General features: G+C 45.8%; 1 protein-coding gene across 1 annotated transcript in view; it reads right to left on the reverse strand.

The window, feature by feature from the left end:
- The window catches only part of LOC137377449 (dedicator of cytokinesis protein 11-like), a 322,059-nt gene that overhangs the window by 169,802 nt on the left and 139,162 nt on the right, over positions 1 to 13,095 (reverse strand). The window contains exons 16-18 of the mRNA XM_068047028.1: positions 2,393 to 2,472; positions 2,103 to 2,290; positions 1,918 to 1,983 (exon numbers count right to left, since the gene is read on the reverse strand). Coding sequence (XP_067903129.1) covers positions 1,918 to 1,983; positions 2,103 to 2,290; positions 2,393 to 2,472 — 334 coding nt within the window. The remainder of the gene's footprint in view (positions 1 to 1,917; positions 1,984 to 2,102; positions 2,291 to 2,392; positions 2,473 to 13,095) is intronic.

Genomic DNA, 13,095 nt, shown 5'->3' on the forward strand with positions numbered 1-13,095 from the left:
GAGTATGACGTCACCACTCAATGATATCCTCACCCCTCAAAAGCCAGCTCCATTCACCCATCTGCCGCTTCCTCCCAGCATCCCTGCTTCAATCGCTGCTTCAATCGCTGCTTAACCCCGCTCGTCTGCTCGCTCTCCGCCACGCTGCTGCCTTCCCTTAGCCACTTGCTCTCCCCGCCCACTTTCCCCCGCCTCAGCTACTCGCTCCCGCCTCACCGGCTGCTCTCCCTCCTCTCAGCCACTCGCTCCAGACCTCGCCACTGCTCTCCCACCACCCCCCCAACCCACCCCCCTCAGCAAACTGTTCCCCGCTCCTCGCTTCCCACCAACCTGCTCTCTGGCCGCTCACTCCCTGCTTCCTGCACCTCAGTCGCTTGCTCCAGGCTGTGCTACTTCCCTCCCGTTGGCCACTCACTCCCATGTCGCCCCGTCACCCCTTGCATCCCGCCTTGCTTCTTTGGGTGGTGCGGCGGGGAAGGATCAAACGAGGGAGCGAGCGGCCAAGAGGAGGGAGGCAGCGCGGACTGGAGCGAGTGGCTGGCGGGGGGTGGGGAAGCGGCCGGAGAATGGGTTGGGGGCGGGGGTAGGGTGGGGGGAGGGGCGGGGCGGTGGTGAAGCAGGGAGCGATGGTGAAGCGGGGAGCAAGTGGCTGGAGGCAGGGGGAGCGGCGAGGCCGGAGGGAGTGGCTATGGGAAGGCAGCGGGGAACAAGCGGCGAGAAGATAGGTGCAGGAGGAAGCGACTAAGAGAAGTGCAATGGCAGGAGGGAGCGGGGGATTGTTGGGTGTGGGATGGAGGCAGTGATGGCAACCATCAAGGGCATTTTCGGGTTGAATCTGTTTATTGTTATAAATTGAGCAGCGCCATCTCTAATCCTGGCAGCTGCCTGAGACGTCGCCGACAGTGATGTTTCAGTGGAAGAGGCTGCATTTCTGCATGTGCTAGTACTGCGCCACCTAGTGGTTGTATCGTCAGCAAATGCAGCCTTTTAAAATTCTCATCCTCATTCAAATCTCTCCATGGCTTTGCCCCGCCCTCTCTCTGTAACTACCTCTAGTCCCACAATCCTCCTCAAACTCTGCACTCTGCCAATTCTGGCCTCTTGAGCATCCCTGATTTTAATTGCTCCATCACTGGTGGTTGTGCCGTCAGCTGCTAAGGCCCAAAGCTCTGGAATTCCCTCCCTAAACCTAACTGCCTCTATCACGCTCTCCTCCTTTAAGATACTCCTTAAAACCCACCTATTTGGCATGCTTTTGGTCTCCTGTCCTAGTATTTCCTTTGAACTCGGTCCCAAATTTTTCTGATTACATTCTTGTGAAGCACATTAGAACATTTCATTACGTTAAAAGCAAGTTATAAAGGCAAGTTGTTGTTTTCAAAATGAGGGCTGACTGTAGGGCACTTTCCGAACAAAAAAAGAACTCTTCTATCACATTAATCACTGAATCAAACATACATTTGAAGAAAACATATTTATTGCCATACATTATTGGGATTTTGAGCTCAGTTAAACAGGCTTTACTGGGCATTCAATCATGGTTTTAATACCTTGTAGAATGGAAGCAGATTTGGAACACTTGACAAATAGCTGGCCAAATGTGGAGTAAAAATTATATAAGATAATTAATGTATCGCTCTATGTTTGTTCCAAACTGCACTAACAACTTATGATGCTAAAGAACAATTAGCAGAGTTTAGCTATTCACAATTCTTTCCATTTACAGTAACCATAAACTGATGGTCTCTAATAAAGCACACTCTATCCTTATTCCCTGGCGGTTACAGGATTGGGGTTTTGGGGATTATGTTTCTTAATTCCATTTGCTTCCACCACAATCCTCCCAGCACATGGATACTGCAAACCAAAGGATTTGCATGTTACAAACTTGTACAATGCTGCTGGCCACCAACTCACCTTCAATGGGCGCGATTTTTCTCCGTCCGAATCCCTGACCTCCACACAAACTGCAATGTTTCTCGCCTGGGCAGGGAGAGAGTAACACCAAAACAGAAAACAGTTAGCTAAGTACACAGGGATTTGGTAAATGAGAAGACTCTGGTCTTTTAGAAATTAACTAACAATTGTTTGAACTACAATACCTTAGCAAAAGTCTTCTGGTTGTCATATTTCAGCTGAATGGGGTAAACATACAGATGGTTCTTGAAGCTTGTGAATGGGTACATGTATTTTGCGATATTGGGAACAAATTCTTCAACTTCGAACAATACACAGTTGCAGCTGCTCTCCTCAAACGGTTTCACAGGGATATAGGATGATGTTACACAATCTAAACAAGCCAAGAGAGTTGGATTTTATAGCCACGTGGCTTTTAAACATTGATGTGCGACGGCTTAAAATGGAACGGTAACTTGAACCAGACTCTACTCACTGGAAATGTCAGGAGGAACACACTCGATAGTAATGTCAAAATTTCCTGGAATCACCTGAAGTTTGGACATCTTCTCTGCCCTAAGTCAATACATCAGAGTGAAATATTAAGCTATGCAAACATAACTAAACATTACCCATAAATAATCCAAATTGGTAACAACTGTTCACAACAAAGTGGCTTGTAAGACCATTTCAGAGAGCATTAAGGGTCAGCAATGTAATGTGGGACAGGAAGCACCTATAGATCAGACCAGGTAGTGGTGGCAAGATTCCCTTCCCTGAAGCTAGAGTCAGGCAAACCCCCCCACCGGCCAAGACTGAGGCAAACATGATTTTGCCACATGAACATAAAACTTAAAATTGCAAGCCCCTGACTGGAAGGACTGCATAGTAACAGACAGTGTTGGAACAAAAGGGACCCAGTCATTGTTTCCCCAATACACAGAAGAAGTGGTCAGACCAATTTTAGTCACATGACTAGCTGCCTGTTGAGATTTAAACTTCCAACAAAGGATTCAAACTCAAAGTTCCTGACTCCTGGTTTGAAAAGTTCTCTTTCCTGTCTGCCCACATCTCACTCTCACCAGCTTCGGAAACCACTGAAGACACATAAACTGAAAGAGAGAAAATGTCTCCTACGTAAACAAGGTTTAAAAGGAACACTGGGCCCCAATGAAACACAAGACCATATCAACAATCAAAGACTACAGTGAGCTCGAAGCACAGTAACAAGAGATTGCCTCAAACTGTTCTACTTACCTCTTCTTCTGCTCCTTTCTGTCCCTATTTGCATGTGTGCATCGCGTGTGCATGCTAGCATGGGCGTGTTGTATATCCGTAGGCGTTAACCGTATTAGAGTTTAAGGTTTAATAAATTTCATCTTTCTTCTTTAAACCAAAGAAAGCCTGTTTGTGCTCATTTCTTTGTCCTATAATTGGAAAGCTGTGAACAAGGATTCACAAAGGTGGAGCTCAAAACACAGTGTGTTTAAAAATAAAACCCTGTTACAATAAGGCCAGGTGAAGACAGTAACAGACCCCTGGACACCTTTCTCACCTGGTGATAACAGAAATTGGGTGCTAGCGTCCGGACTGTTACCCACAGGTGAACAAGTGAAATTGGAAGTGGGAAGCCAAATTGTTCCCAATTAAAAAGAGAAAATCAATACAGATTTTCTTGTGGTTGTGTGATTGAATACAAACATGTTTGCAACTGAAGCGAGTAGCTCTCCAAGCCAGGGTGAAGTAGCTTGGGATAAGTTAAAAGCACTGTCTATGGAGGAGTTGAGGAAAATGGCTGAGCAGTGTGGGATCACTGTATGTGGCAAGGCTAGGAAGTCTGAACTCCTAAGGCTAGTGGCTAACCATTTTTCCCTCGAATCTGAAGAAGCAGAAACAGGGTTGGAAGCAGACTCTGACAGGGTATTGTTAGCAAAGATACAATTTGAACAAAAGAAACTTGAAGCAGAATACAGGGAAAGAGAAAGGGAGAGAAGCAGAGAAAGAGAGAAAGAGAGGCAGGAGAGGGAGAAAGCGTGAGCCTTCCAAAAGAAAAAGGAAGCATTCGTAAGGGCTAGAAGACTGGGAACAGACGAAGCCCTTGAGGAATATAAAGAAAGTAGGAAGGAACTTAAGCAAGAAGTCATGAGGGCTAAAAGGGATCATGAAAAGTCATTGGCAAACAGGATTAAGGATAATCCCAAGGCTTTTTATACGTATATAAAGAGCAAGAGGGTAACTAGGGAAAGGGTTGGCCCGCTCAAGGACAAAGAAGGGAAACTATGTGTGGAGCCAGAGGAAATGGGTGAGGTACCAAATGAGTACTTTGCATCAGTATTCACCAAAGAGAAGGACTTGGTGGATGATGAGTCTAGGGAAGGGAGTGTAGATTGTCTGGGTCATGTCGATATCAAAAAGGAGGTGGTGTTGGGCGTCTTGAAAAACATTAAGGTAGTAAGTCCCCAGGGCCTGATTGGATCTACCCTAGAATACTGAGGGAGGCAAGGGAGGTAATTGCTGGGGCCTTGACAGAAATCTTTGTATCCTCATTGGCTACAGGTGAGGTCCCAGAGGACTGGAGAATAGCCAATGTTGTTCCTTTGTTTAAGAAGGGTAGCAAGGATAATCCAGGAAATTACAGGCCGGTGAGCCTTACGTCAGTGGTAGGGAAATAATTGGAGAGGATTCTTCGGGACAGGATCTACTCCCATTTGGAAACAAATGGACTTATTAGCGAGAGGCAGCATGGTTTTGTGAAGGGGAGGTCGTGTCTCACTAAATTGATCGAGTTTTTTGAGGCAGTGACAAAGATGATTGATGAAGGAAGGGCAGTGGATGTTGTTTACATGGACTTCAGTAAAGGCTTTGACAAGGTCCCTCATGGCAGACTGGTACAAAAGGTGAAGTCATACGGGATCAGAGGTGAGCTAGCAAGATGGATACAGAACTGGTTATGGTCAGAGAAGACAGAGGGTATCAGTGGATGGGTGTTTTTCAGAATGGAGGGATGTGACTAGTGGTGTTCCACAGGGATCAGTGCTGGGACCTTTGCTGTTTGTAGTATATATAAATGATGTGGAGGAAAGTGTCGCTGGTCTGATTAGTAAGTTTGCAGACGAAACAAAGGTTGGTGGAGTTGCGGATAGTGATGAGGATTGTCAGAGGATACAGCAGGATATAGATCGGTTGGAGACTTGGGCGGAGAAATGGCAAATGGAGTTTAATCCGGACAAATGTGAGGTAATGCATTTTGGAAGGTCTAATACAGGTGGGAATTATACAGTAAATAGCAGAACCCTTAGGAGTATTGACAGGCAGAGAGATCTGGGCGTACAGGTCCACAGGTCACTGAAAGTGGCAACGCAGGTGGATAAGGTCATCAAGAAGGCATACGGCATGTTTGCCTTTATTGGTCGGGGCATAGAGTATAAAAATTGGCAAGTCATGCTGCAGCTGTACGGAACTTTAGTTAGGCCACACTTGGAATATTGCGTACAATTCTGGTCGCCACACTACCAGAAGGACGTGGAGGCTTTGGAGAGGGTACAGAAGAGGTTTACCAGGATGTTGTCTGGTCTGGAGAGCATTAGCTATGAGGAGAGGTTGGATAAATTCGGATTGTTTTCACTTGAATGACGGAGGTGGAGGGGCGACATGATAGAGGTTTACAAAGTTATGAGTGGCATGGATAGAGTGGATAGTCAGAAGCTTTTTCCCAGGGTGGAAGTATCAGTTACTAGGGTTTAAGGTGCGAGGGGCAAAGTTTAGAGGGGATGTGCGAGGCAAGTTTTTTTTTTACACAGAGGGTGGTGAGTGTCTTGAACGTGCTGCCGGGGGAGGTGGTGGAAGCAGGTACGATAGCGACGTTTAAGAGGCATCTTGACAAATACATGAATAGGATGGGAATAGAGGGATACGGTCCCCGGAAGTGCAGAAGGTTTTAGTTTAGACAGGCATCAAGATCGGCGCAGGCTTGGAGGGCCGAATGGCCTGTTCCTGTGCTGTACAGAGAGAGAGAGAGAGAATATTCCAGAAAGCATCTGAAGAGAGAGACCTGATGCGGTTTGAATTAACGAGAGGGTGACAGAGTAACCCTCGAGAAAGCATGGCCAATATGGAGGAACATAATTCAGGGCTGGGTACAAAATTGCTAAAACTCGCTCAATTCATTCCAAAATTCAATGAGGAAGATGAGGAAGATGTGGAAGCGTTTTTCATGTCCTTCGAGAAACTGGCAAGGCAGCTAAAATAGCCAGCTGAGACCTGGTCTCTTTTACTGCAAAACAAACTAACTGGAAAAGCCCATGAGTTTTATTCCTTGCTGCCAGATGAGAGTTCATCAAATTATGAACTGACCAAAAATGCTATTCTCAGGGCATATGAATTAGCACCCGAAGTCGACCGCCAAAAGTTTAGGACCCTCAAAAAGCTAGGCAATCAAACATATCTGGAGTTTGAAAGAAGCAAGCAGCTGGCTTTTGAACAGTGGCTGAGGGTTTCAAAAATGCAGCTCAGCTATGAGACTCTCAGAAAAGTAATCCTGTTAGAACAATTTAAAAACTCTCTCCCATTCTCAATAAAAACTCATGTCGAGGAGCAGCGGGTTCAGGGAGCCCGGCAAGCAGCCGTTCTGGCCGATGAGTTTGCTTTAATTTATAAGTTGGTTTCCCATGGGAGGATCTTTCCTAATCACTCCCACAAATCTGAAAAGGACAAAGGGTGGGAAGGTGATATCCACCCAGGCAGTCCTGGAAGAGAAAGGAAAGCAGGAGACACAGGGGGCCCTCCTTCAGCCAAAAAGGAAGGTGCTGAGAGCAAGAGTGAGACCCGGAGACCTGTGTGCTTCCACTAACAAGGCAGGGCACTTAAAAGCTGACTGCTGGAAACTAAAGGGGAAACGAGTAGGGTTAATCAGGGCACACTCACTTAGTGACGACGGGGACCTGATGGAAAATGCAGAACAAGCTGTGGCTTTAACTGCGGAAAGAGTGCAACCCAGGAAGCTTACTATGACCAGTGCAGAAGAAGTTAATAGGATTGCTGAAGGTGATCAGGGTTTCGTATTTGAAGGGAAAGTAACCCCATACCCCTCGAATGGGACAAGCAAGCCCATAGTGATTCTCAGGGACACAGGGACCACTAGATCCCTTTTACTGGGAAAAGACCTGACCTTCCCCCCAGAGAGTGCAGTGTCATATTCATAGAGTCGTACAGCATAGAAACAGGCCCTTCGGCCCACCGCGTCCATGCCGACCGTAATGCCTATCTATACTAATCCCACTTGCCTGCATTAATTTCATATCGCTCTATGCTTTGCTCATTCAAGTACCTGTCCAGATGCCTCTTAAATGTCGTTACTGTTCCTGCCTCCACCACTTCCTCTGGCAGCTCATTCCAGATACCCACTATTCTTTGTGTGAAAAATTTACCCCTTTGATCCCCTTTAAACCTCTTCCCTCTCACCTTAAATCAATGCCCTCTAGTTTTAGTCACCCCTACCATGGGAAACAGACTCTGGCTATCTACCCTACTTATGCCTCTCATAATTTTATATCCCTCTATCATGTCCCCTCTCAGCCTCCTTCTCTCCAGGGAAAACAGACCCAGCCTAACCAATCCAATCAGTGAACACCAGAATGGTGGTGAATGGTACTGGAGGGCAGTGTATGCCTGTACCTGTACACCGGGTGCACCTGCAGTGTGACCTAGTTTCAGGACCGGTGACTGTAGGGATTGTCCCCAGTTTGCCTGTGGACAGGGTTGATCTGCTCCTAGATAATGATCTGAAAGGGGTGAAGGTGGTAGCTCCCCCCAGTCGTGCAAGACCGACCGCAGGAGGTCAGAGAGACAGGGTGGTGGCAGGAGATGGTCCCCTGCAATTTCCCTGAATGTGTAGTGGGTCAGGCCATGATCAAACCAGCTCCCCCAGAGGAGACTGCATTGGCACAGCAGGCAAATGACCATGAGGTCTGCCTGTCTGAGATTTTCTTTGGTAAGTTAGCAGACCCAGGGAATGAGTTAAATGGATTTCCCTAGCTGAGGCTCAGCGAGCCGACTCAGTATTGTGAGAGTTAGCACAGGCTGCCCAGTCTGAAAGTGAAGCAGAGGGAGTCCCTGATTGCTACTATTTAAAGAATGAGGTACTGATGAGGAAATGGAGTCCTCCTCACAGACCCGGGGGCACGGAGTGGACAGTAGTTTACCAGTTAATGGTGCCACAGAGGTACCGAGGAGAAATATTAAGAAGGGCCCACAAGACTACAGCGGCTGTACATGCCGGTATACGAAAGACCTAAGCTCGCATAAGACAGCAGTTTGACTGGCTGAAGCTCCACAAAGATGTGGTGGAGTACTGCAGGAGTTGCCACACGTGCCAGGTTGAGGGGAAACACCAACCTACAGTGAAACTTGCACCCCTAAGTCCTGTACCAGTGTTAGGAGGACCCTCCAGCAGAGGGTTGGTGAACTGTAAGGGACCCCTGCCAAGAACAAATGGGGACATGCATGCACATGGCTGGCAAAAGTTTAGTTAGAGAAGGGGAAAAAGTGACCAAGAGGCAGGTTAAATGAAGTCTGGGAAGAATCCCAGATAAAAACCCCTACTGTCTGGTCAACTAACGCCGAAAAATGTGAAAAGTTAGACTCCACATCATGCTATGTGAATGCAGACTCTAGAAGCACCCCACCAGAGTTGCTAACAGCATTGACAGAAACCTGCAGAGACAAAGAGAGACCTCTAGGGGGCAGAGAAACTGCGAGGGTGATGCCTCACCTAGTTAAAGTGTCACAGGAGAATGCAGTTAAGTCTGCACAAATACCAACAGATAGGAGTGTTCCAGAGAATAAAGGGGAGATTAACAAAGACGCAAAGAGATTGCCTCAAATTTTTCTTCTGCTCTTTTCTGTCCCTATTTGCATGTGTGCATTGCATGTGAATGCTAGCGTGGGCGTATTGTATATTCATAGGCGTTAACCGTATTAGAGTTTATGTTTAAGATTTAATAAATTTCATCTTTCTTCTTTAAACCGAAGAACGCCTGTTTGTGCTCATTTCTTTGCCTTATAATTGGAAAGCTGTGAAGAAGAATTCACAAATGTGGAGCTCAAAACACAGTGTTTAGAATTAAACCCTGTTACAAAAAGACCAGGTGAAGACAGTAACAGACCCCTAGGCACCTTTCTCACCTGGTCGTAACACTAGGTTTTAAGCAATAAAACAGCAGCTAACACAGTCATTGACAGCCCACAGGCTACCAGAATTATTGCTCTGGCCAATATTTATTCCTCAACCAACATCACTAAAAACAGATTGTGCGGCCATTTGTTGTTTATGGGAGCTTGCTGTGCACAAATCGCCTGCTGCATTTTCTGCATTACAACAGTGACTACATTTCAAAAGTACTTCATTGGCTGGAAAACCCTTTGGGATTTTCTGAGGTCATGAAAGGAGCTATAGAAATGCAAATTCTCTCTAATTAAATTCAATAGCACACCTTGTTCATGAGATTTGAACTCTCAACCTTTTGATTGCTAGTCCATGACCATAACCACCATGCTTCTGTATCTTTCTCCAAATAATACAGCATCTCACTTAACAGCTGCATCATAAAAGAAAGTAAAAGCTGCATTACATTAAAATCAATTCCACTTTGAAGACTTTGGTCAGTTTGAATAATATTAGCTTAGCTGATCGGGATGTCTGAGATGTTGGCAGTCAGGCACCACGATTATTCAATAAAAGCAAAATACTGCAGATGCTGGAGATCTGAAAAAAAAACAAAGTACTGAAATACTCAGCAGGTCTGGCAGAATCTATGCCGAGAACAGCAGAGATAATGTTTCAGGTCTGAACTTTCATCAGAATTGGAAAAAGTTAGAAATGTTATAGGTTTTGAGCAACTGAAAAGGGGGAGGGGGAGGAAAAACAAAAAGGGAAGGTGTGTGATCGGGCAGGTAAACGACAAAGCATTAGTCCAGAGAGAGTGTTAATGGCAGAGTAGTGAATAGCTCTGTGCAAAAGCATGAAACAGGTTTAAAACAGGCACATAGTAAAAATCAATTTTAAAAATTAAAATGGTAGTCATGCTCTGAAATTGTTGAACTCAATGTTGAGCCCAGAAAGCTGTAGAGTGCCTAACCAGAAGATGAGCTGCTGTTGCTCAAGCTAACACTGAGCTTCCTTGGAACACTGCAGCAGGACAAGGTTAGAAATGTGGGCATCAGAGTAGGGTGGTGAATTAAAATGGCAAGTGACCGGAAGCTCGGGGTCATGCTTGCGGACTGAGCAGAGGTGTTTCGCAAAGCAGTCAACCAATCTGCATTTGGTCTCCCAATGTACAGGAGACCACATTGTGAGCAGCCAATACAGTATACTAAATTGAAAGAAGTACAGGTAAATCAATGCTTCACATAGTTTGCAGATGAAGGGTCTGTTTCTTTGCTGTACGACTCTATGACACAAAAATTGGTGGTATAGTGGACAGTGAAGAAGGTTGTCTAAGGTTGCAACAGGATATAGATCAACTGGGAAAGTGGGCAAGGGAGTGGCAAATGGAATTTAATGCAGACAAGTGTGAAGTGATGCATTTTGGGAAGTTAAACCAGGGCAGGACATATACAGTGAAGAGAGGAGGTAAAAGGGCAGGTGTTACTCCTCCTGTGATTGCATGGGAAGGTGCTGCCCTTCCCTTCCTTGACTTCTCTGTCTCCATCTCTGGGGATAGGCTGTCCACTAATATTCATCATAAGCCCATCGACTCCCCCAGAAACCTTGACTACACTTCCTCACACCTTGCCTCCTGTAAGGACTCCATTCTATTCTCCCAGTTTCTCCGTATCTGTCGCATATGTTCTGATGATGCAACCTTCCACAATAGCGCTTCTGATATGTCTTATTCTTCAACCGAGGGTTCCCTCCCACTGTGGTTGACAGGGCCCTCAACAGCGTCCGACCCATTTCTCGCACTTCTGCCCTCACCCCCTCCCTCCCAGAACCGGGACATGGTTCCTCTTGTCCTCACTTTCCACCCCAGCAGCCTCCACATCCAAAGGATCATCCTCTGCCATTTCCACCACCTCCAGCGTGATGCCACTACCCAACACATCTTCCTCTCCCCTCCCCTGTCAACATTTCGAAGGGACTGTTCCCTCCGCGACACCCTGGTCCACTCCTCCATCACAGCAACACTTTGTCCCCGTCCCATGGCACCTTTCCCTGCAATTGCCAGAGGTGCAACACCTACCTTTTATCTCCTCTTTCCTCACTATCCAAGGCCCCAAACACTCCTTCCAGGTGAAGCATTGATTTACTTGTACTTCTTTCAATTTAGTATATTGTATTGGCTACTCACAATGTGGTCTCCAAACGACCAAAGTTTGGGGAGGCCAAACGCAGACTGGGTGACCGCATTACAGAACACCTCCGCTCAGTCTGCAAGCATGACCCTGGGCTTCCGGTCACCTGTCACTTTATTTCACCACCCTGCTCTCATGCCCACATTTCTATCCTTGGCCTGCTAGAGTGTTCCAAGGAAGCTCAATGCAAGCTTGAGGAACCACACCTTATCTTCCGATTAGGCACTCTACAGCATTCTGGACCCAACACTGAGGAGTTCAACAATTTCAAAGCATGACTGCCTTTTAAAAAAAAAATTAATTCATTTTTTAACCATGTGCCTGTCTTAAACCTGTTTTTCATGTTTTTGCTTTCAGACAGAGCTATTCATTATTCTGCCATTAATACTCTCTCTGGACTAATGCTTTGTCTTTTACTATAACTATTAGCCCTCCTTTTGCCTTTTGTTCAGTGATATTTCTGTCGTTAATCTCTCCTGCTCTCTGCCCTATCACACACCTTCCCTTTTGTTCTTCTTCCCCCCCTCCCCCCTTTTACTTGCTCAAAGCCTATTACATTTCTAACTTTTTCCAATTCTGATGAAACGTCACAGACCTGAAACATTATCTCTGCTTCTCTCTGCATAGATGCTGCCAGACCTGCTGAGTATTTCAGCACCTTGTTTTTTTCTTTCAGATCTCTAGCATCTGTAGTATGTAGTTTTTATTGAATAATTGTGGCTGTCAACAGCCCAGAGATCCCAGTCAGCTAAGCCCACGGGCGTTAGGATCATACGATTCGCCCAGCTGAAACTTGCCTCTCACTGCTCACTTGATGTGAGTTGTGATGAAGTCTGATAGTCATCTTCTTAAATAAAGGAGGATGTGAGGCAGTGAGCTGTCAGAAAGATCACAAAAGAGGAAATGAGCCTGAGTCAGGCAGATGACAGTCAATGTTTATACATGTAGTGTTATACAACTGGGTAGGGCCAATGTTAGATATCGAGCTCTGAAATGTTAAACAGGAATGAATCAAGATGCTGTAGTGCATGTCTCTCAAGAATCATGATCAGTGCCACAAGGCCATAGTAAAGGCTAATAGAGTATATCCAGGTCAATCCAATATAAAACAGTGCCCAGTTTTGGTCCCTTTACATGTTGGGAGATATAGAAGCTAGTGAATAGGTTTAGAGGTAGGCCAACAGAATGATATCCTCTATAAAAGCCCTTTGTTATCACAATAAGCTTAGAATCTGGAAAAGTGCAGAATTTAGGGAGATTTGATTGAGACTGTTAAAATAATGAAGGGATGAGGCACTGCCCACATCGACAGAATATTGAATTAGAGAGCTTTGGGAGATCCAAGGGCCATGCATTCACAGAACTAGGTTAGACGCTTGGAGGTTCTTCTTTTCTTAGAGGGTCACTGACCTCTGCGGCAAGTTGCCAGCTGGTTCAGTGAGTGACTGCAAGCTTTCAAACAGGAGCTGAACTGATTGCTAGCTGAGGCTAATATCAGTCTACAAAAGGTAGGTGGTCCATCCTGTAATGTGCCTCATGGTCATTAGGGTCTCCTTCCGAGATCAGAAAGGAATTTCACAAAATTCTTTGCTTATATATTAGTCTGTTCTTTTGTTTGCCTCATGCAGTTGGGCTGTTGGAGGGTGTGGAGGGGTGCAGGGCGGGGTAGGAGAGTCATGATGCTTAATTGCAAAATGACTATTGGACAGGCTGAGTAAACCAGCTGGTTTTTCCCTGTCTGCCATAGTTGTAAATAAAATACAGAAGGAATTAATTTATTTCAGAGGTTTATTCGACTGATCTCCACAGAGGCACTGGCGTAGTGGTAATGTCACTAAACTAGTAACC

The sequence above is a fragment of the Heterodontus francisci genome, chromosome 15 (genome assembly GCF_036365525.1).
Source record: "Heterodontus francisci isolate sHetFra1 chromosome 15, sHetFra1.hap1, whole genome shotgun sequence".
NCBI classification, from domain to species: domain Eukaryota; kingdom Metazoa; phylum Chordata; class Chondrichthyes; order Heterodontiformes; family Heterodontidae; genus Heterodontus; species Heterodontus francisci.